Consider the following 7,067-nt stretch of genomic DNA (forward strand, 5'->3'; position numbering starts at 1 on the left):
GAATTATAATAGATGTATGGATTTAGGCCTAAGTTAGTCACTGAGACTTAATTTAAAATATTATTCTATAGGGTTAGAAACTTTAAATAAAAATTCAGAGATACAACTTTTTAGCAGATTGTTATTTTTATTTTTTGTCTAACTTTATTACAATGTTTCAACCACTCATTTGGCCATCATCAAGTAACTGTCGTCTGTTGTGTGAAATACTGCGTAAGCATTCTGTTCCTATCTAGAAAACATAGTGTCCCCTGTGTTTGGATTTAAATTAGATTTTAGTTCATGAATAATTAATACTTCTTTTATTTTTCTTCTATTAGTGTTGTTCTCATTGCATAGTATTTTAAAGTTATTTATGTTAATTGGATGTTGATTCATTGTGCTGTGTTCATAAAATCGAGATTGGGATTCTTATGTGTTTTTTAACTAAATGCTTATGTTACAACTCATTTCACATATGTAAGTGCTATCACGTTGATCTCATTGATACTTGTAGATGCTTCCTTAGATGACCTTTGATTTTAGTGCTTGGTTTTTGAATTAAAGTAACTTTGCTGTTTAAATTGTGTTTTTTTTATGCTTGTTTCCAAATGTTTATGATGTTTTTGGTTATAAAGCCATGATATGGAAAGACACTTATCAGTGTGTCTGAGTTTGTGCAAAAAATAAAAGAAGTATCAACATCCAATTAATAACGTTAATAACTTTAAAATATTATGCAATGAGAACAACACTAACAGAAGAAACTTCTATTAGTGTTGTTCTCGTTGCATAATATTTTAAAGTTATTAATTGGATGTTGTAAATATGGGATGGGAGATTGTTGGGTTTTTTAATCCAAATGCTTATGTTATGACCCATTTCGCTTATGTAAGTGCTATCACATTGATACTTGTATATGCTTCCATCATTAAAATTGTCAGGATAATCCTTCCTGAGATGCCCTTTGATTTTAGTGCTTTGTTTTTGAATAAAAGTAACTTTGCTGTTTATGTTGTGTTTTTTTATGCTTGTTTCTAAATGTTTATGATGTTTTTGGTTATATAGCCATGATATGGTAGGACAACTACTAGTGTGTCTGAGTTTGTGCATTTTGGTTCCTTCATGGAGTTTATGTCATTTTCCCTTTGTTTCTGTTATTGAGTTTGTTTTTATATTTGACTAATGTTCTAGTGACAGTATGTTTAGGGAAGTGACATTTGTTAACGAATGTATCAGATATTGATTTTAGTTTGTGTTGTAGATTACTGCTGCTGCATATATTAAATGCTGTGTTGTAAATGCATGATAATATGCCAATTTATTGTAGAGTTGAGTGGGCTAAGTCCCACTTTATATAGTTATCATTACCAGATTTGTGGAAGATTTTTGTGTTAAAACTGTTGGAGTTTCTTTTTATTGTTATGTTTGTGTAATTTAAAACCTGGTTTTCATTCTCTTCTTCATGAGTGAACATTGTTTACATGTTGTAGAAATGACTGTTGATGTTAGTTGTATGGAAGGGTGTAGAGTTGTGTTAATGGTGTGACTTTTTATTTTGTTGATGAACAGTTCACATAATCCAGGTGACAGAGGGTTGCCTATCTTAGGGTAGAAACTTATTAACAATGAGCTATAAATAACTCTCCACTCTCTTTCTGCTATATTAGTTGTATGAATTACATGCTGACATACCAAATAGTTATAAATACTCTTATTTAAACTTGCAATCTATTATATATTATAGTGTCTGCTTAAATAATTCATAGTTACATGGTGTTTTTACTATATTATGATTTTTTTCCCAAACACTTTTTATTAAAGAACACTAAAGAAGTCCATGTATTTAAAATGTATAGTTTAATTTGAAATAATGTATATTAAATAAAGAAAGGATGAAACTTCAAATATTTTCATTAACTTACACATACAAACAAAAATAGCAAATGTAGTTTAAAAAACAGTACTTTTATTTTTTTCAGTCCTGAAACGATTTCAAGAATATGTTGAGCCAGGTGATGAGGTTGAAAGTGTAACACCTCTAAAAAAAGGATCAGGATCTGAAGAAGAAGCCATAACGTTACCATTAGATGAAAATACATTAACCGATAACCTTGGAGTTGATATAATTGTAGTAGCTACCAAAGTAAGTTACTGCATATTTTACAGTGTTAGGTATTTTTAATTTACCAATTTTGATTGAACAGTTGCCTACTGTTCTGTGTTATTTATTGCAATTTTCCCAAAATCCAACCAAAATCGTGTTTTTGTTACAAAATTCTGAAATTTCATGATTGGGTTGAACATAAGTAGTCACATTTCTTCACTATTTTGATTAAGGAACAGCATCACATATAATTACCATTAAGGCTTGTTAAAGGAATTTATACATGTTAGAGCTGGACTAGTAGTGGTATTTGCTAATAGATTGAACAACAGTCCCATTAATCGATTAGTACGGTGTTTTTTCAACATGGTTATGTACAAGACAAAAAGAAAAGTTGATGGCAGGTGCTTCCAAAACGTTCGCCTTTCTCAAAATCAGCAATTCTTGGACAATAAAAAGGAAAATTGGTTGGGAATGGGTACTGCTAGACTATTTGTCTTCCTTTCTTTACTTTTTTTCTAGTCAGCAGTTCACACACATAAAAAAAAAAAAATGTTTAGCGACAAGTGACAGTGGCACATAGCCTAAGTAGCTTTACCATAACAAAGATAGGGTGAGCAACTTTTATGGCAATATTTCAATTACTTGGATAGTTGGAATCATCAAAAAAATAATTATTATTGGAAACCTAGTTTCAATTAGATGATTATTTTCGTGATAATAGATTTAATTGGAATTTAGGTTAATTATTTGGGAAGATAATTGAAAATAATAATAAGTAGAATCACTAATTTCTTTTCATTGAGTTATCCATAATTTCAATTAATTAATTAATTAGTTTAAGTGACACTAATAAATGTAATTGCTTGTCATAGGTAATCGGTTACATCACCCAGCATTTATATATGACACTGTTTGTTAGTAGTTGGTTCCGTGATAAAATTGACTCCCTAATCTAATTTAATCAGTATAATGCAAAAAAAAAAAAATCACTAAAGTATTTTAGAAATATAAAAAAGAGAAAAATTCAGGAGCCATGAGCAAGCAAAAAAATACAAATTAATTTTTAGAAAGGCCATTATAGGGGCAAAATAATGTGTTCATGTAATTTCTAAGTAAATTACCAAATTATATCACTGCTTCATTATTGAAATTATTTTTGTTAATTTTCTTGAATTTTTGAACTCAGTTTTATTTTTTCAGACTGATTACATGTCCACACTGGAAAAAGAATATGACTACAAAGATGAACATTTTGACTTCATTCAGCAGGCATTAAGAAAGTTTTGCATGAGGTGTATCCTTTTTATGTGAAAGAAATAATAATAAATTAATTACTTGGTCTCTTGCATAATTGAATAAATTGAATTAACATCTTTCAGAAAGATATTTTATTACAATGACTAGAAGCACTCAGAAAAACCAACATCATGTGGTATTGTTATGGAAGACCTAGCATCGTATGGTGCTGCCATGTGAGAAACGGTTAAGTTCTCCAGAAATAAGATCTGTATATTATCTTTAAGTTAAAGATAAACTTGCAAATAATTTATACTAAATGTGTTTTAAAATTATGAAGTGAATTAATTATAATATAGATACTTGTGCTTTTAACTGAGCCAACAAAATACTTAATGTGTGTGGTCAAATTGAATGTGCATCTGTTTTTAGAAATTTCATTTGGAAAGTGTTATAATTTTTATATGATATTAAGTTTTTGTGAAATGTAAAACTATGGTATTAACATAATTTTTTTCAAATTATAAAAACATCCTAAAAGAGAATTACAAAACATCCTTTATGAAGTCTGCTTGATTTTTAAAACTATTTTTGACAGTGCAGATTTGAATACTATAAGACAGGACATGCTACGCTTTTCAAATATAAACTCTGACTTGATTCTAGGCAGCATTCCAAAATACATATTGAACTTACACGAATGTGCTGTCTTTGTGTGCAGTGTGATTTGTTTTTCTTAACTTGAATATAGATGGTGCCTCATTGGTTTATACTTCTGTAAAAGAAGACAAGAACTGTGATATTCTTTATAAATACCTAGTCCACAGAATATATGGGTTTCCATTCAAGACACCAGCTCTAGTAGTTGAAAAAGATGCAGTATTTATGTAAGTAAGCAAAATGAATTAATTTTGAAAATAAAGATTTCATAATTTTATTATGCCATTAATTTTAGAAATAGTTAAATATTTTTGACAGTTTTAAACACTTAAAATGATTTTTTTTGTAAATATTTAGAATTAAAATTTTAAATTTGATTGGAATTAAATTTATTTAACTAACCTATTGTTTCTCACTATTCGTCTTGTTTGTGTAGTGCTGTATCATTTCATTTTTGGTTTTAGACCTTCTGGGTGGGATAACAACAAAAAGATTTCCATTCTGTATGAGAACATCACCTCAGTTAATCCTGATGACCGATACTCAGATGTCATTATAAAGCCAATTATTCGGAAGGTGAAAATTTTATATATTGCCTTCTCTAATAGTGAATGTTAACCTTGGAACAGAATGTCATAGTTTTCACTCATAATCATTTCTAATGAATATAAAAATTTGCTGTTATTTTAGGTGTTTTACATTTTAAAATCTTTGATAAATTATTAGTTGAATTTTAAATCTATAAAATGAACTTAGTGTGAAATTTTTTAAATGTAGTGTTAACAGATCTATTAGTTGTAAGCACTTAAATGTAGGTTACTATTTGTTAAAAATTGAGCATTTTAATTAGATTGTAATACTTAAATTGCACCCTAATATACCTAGGTGAAAATTTGTTTTAACTTAAAATTTATGCATTAAATATGTCATACATAATACATCTCACAAGAAACATTGAATCAAACCCCTGTGTCATTGAAACCAGTTTTCAGGCTTTTGTAATGTAGCCTAGCTTTGAGGTGAATTTTGGTTATACTATAACAACATATACTATTGATTATCGTAGTTATTGATTATGCTCTGTAGAAATTTAATTTAATGTTATCTACATTTTCAAGTTAGGTGTGTCAAGTACAATAGTATGTGATAATTAATAAATTGCAAAACCACAAATAAAATAATTGAGCAATAGCAAAAATTCAAGGATATTTTACTTGTCATACTTTTCTGTAGCAATAAATTTGTTTTGGTTCTGATGAGAACTTTGAGTCATATAATTCTTTCGGTTTTAATTTTTAATTGCAAAGTTGTGTCATTTCAGTATCATTATTAAGTGTTAGAATAATTTTTTAAAGACGTGAGCCAAACGATTTAATGCATCCCTACTTTTTTGTGCTTTTCCTAATTGAAAAAAAATTCTTATTTCATTTTGTTTGTTTCTTTCAGAGGGGGGGGGGGGCATATACTATGTTCTCAATCTCTTTACAGCTGGTCAGGATATTATTCTTATTTTTAGGGCTCCTTTTGTGACAGTGACAAAGTTAAGAAAGCTCCTAATATTATTTGAAAGATATAAAAGAGATGGAAGAGAAAAAAATGGTTTTTAATGATATAATATTATAGGGCTCCTTTTTCAGTGAGGAATATTTAAAGCTCCATTTGCTCACTGTACATGTTAATTCACCACAAAAAAAACTTAACTATCAAAATGTAAAATTATAAGTTCCAACATGAAACATAAAAGGCTGTACCAAAAGAAACGCAATGTATAAGTGTTTTAAGAATTTATCATGAGGGAGTCTCAAGAAGCCAACAAACTATGTGTAATTTAAAATTGTCGTATAGCCCTGCTTCATCACTAATTTTTCTGATAAAATTGTTTAGAGGCCTGCGTGACAATCTAATGAAAGCATATCTTCTTTCTTAGATTTTGTATTAAGAAAAAAGGTAATTTGAGCATATGAATGCCGTGTTTTTATCATTGTCAGGCAATGCAAAGAGAAATGGAAGTTACTTCTGAAGATGATCAGGCTTTCCTAGTAAAACAGCAAGCTCTTCTGAGCCAACAAGTGCCAACTGCTGGTAGATCTGTAAGTTAACAATGACTGAAATCATATTAATGTAGTAAGCTAGTTATTTGCAGCTCAAAGTAGTTATATGTCTTGTATTTCATGTTTAGGCCTATGAACTGAGTTAATGCAAAGATTTTGTATAATGCGTGGATTTAATAAGAGAGCTTAGAGACTTAATTTTCATTTTACATGTAAATGAAAGAACCTGATATAAAACTTGCATTCTGTTAGAACCATGGAAATTATTTCTCTACAGACTAGTGAGATTATATATTAATCAAGGCTTTTAACATTTTACTCAAGCAGTTGGTAGTCAGATAGTTACCACCATGGAAAACAGTTTTTAACTTTTTTTTTATTAACCCAGAAGATATTGAGATATTTAAAATGCAAACTACATAAATGGTTGGTGTCAGGTTTGAGTAACTCTTTAAAAAATTTGCAATACCCAACTTATAAACTTTCAGACCACCAGAAAACTGTTAGAATTTTGATAATAAGAATAACTGTTCTTAAAACTGTACAATGTCTACCTGCAGCAAGAATCACCTATCAGGAGCTCATCAGGAGTTCAAAAGACAACAGATAGAAGGTTGTCTGGCTCCACCACTGGACAGGGCTCACCAAAAAAGGTAAACTTTTTTTAAGCTGTAACTATTGGGTATTAAAGAAAAGCTGTTATTTGAGAAAAGTATTTAATTTTAATGTTTTTGGCTCTTTTATATATATATAGATAGATAAACACATTTTTCATAATGAAAGTTGGCCAAGAAATTCTCTATTTTTCCACTGAAATTTTGCTAGTGAGCTAAAAAAGCTGTTAAATGTATATTAAGAGCCTCAAAATGAATGAATATGTTTTTCTTCTATTGCATAATATAACATCAATATCTGATATCTTCAAGAATATTATGCTGTACCATAAAATTCAAGAAAATAATTAGCAAAGTAACTAATACAACCGATGTGTAGCCATTGTGACACTCAAGTCACATTTTACATTTTACTGT

The 7,067-nt window shown here is 29.1% G+C and overlaps 1 protein-coding gene across 1 annotated transcript in view; it reads left to right on the plus strand.

The window, feature by feature from the left end:
* LOC106470607 (cytoplasmic dynein 1 light intermediate chain 2-like) overlaps window positions 1-7,067 on the plus strand; it is a 25,663-nt gene that overhangs the window by 15,305 nt on the left and 3,291 nt on the right. Inside the window, exons 5-10 of the mRNA XM_013931170.2 lie at window positions 1,962-2,125; window positions 3,290-3,383; window positions 4,077-4,212; window positions 4,450-4,561; window positions 5,974-6,075; window positions 6,597-6,689. Of these exons, the coding sequence (XP_013786624.1) occupies window positions 1,962-2,125; window positions 3,290-3,383; window positions 4,077-4,212; window positions 4,450-4,561; window positions 5,974-6,075; window positions 6,597-6,689 (701 nt within the window). The remainder of the gene's footprint in view (window positions 1-1,961; window positions 2,126-3,289; window positions 3,384-4,076; window positions 4,213-4,449; window positions 4,562-5,973; window positions 6,076-6,596; window positions 6,690-7,067) is intronic.

This window comes from Limulus polyphemus, unplaced genomic scaffold (genome assembly GCF_000517525.1).
Source record: "Limulus polyphemus unplaced genomic scaffold, Limulus_polyphemus-2.1.2 Scaffold4113, whole genome shotgun sequence".
Taxonomy (NCBI): domain Eukaryota; kingdom Metazoa; phylum Arthropoda; class Merostomata; order Xiphosura; family Limulidae; genus Limulus; species Limulus polyphemus.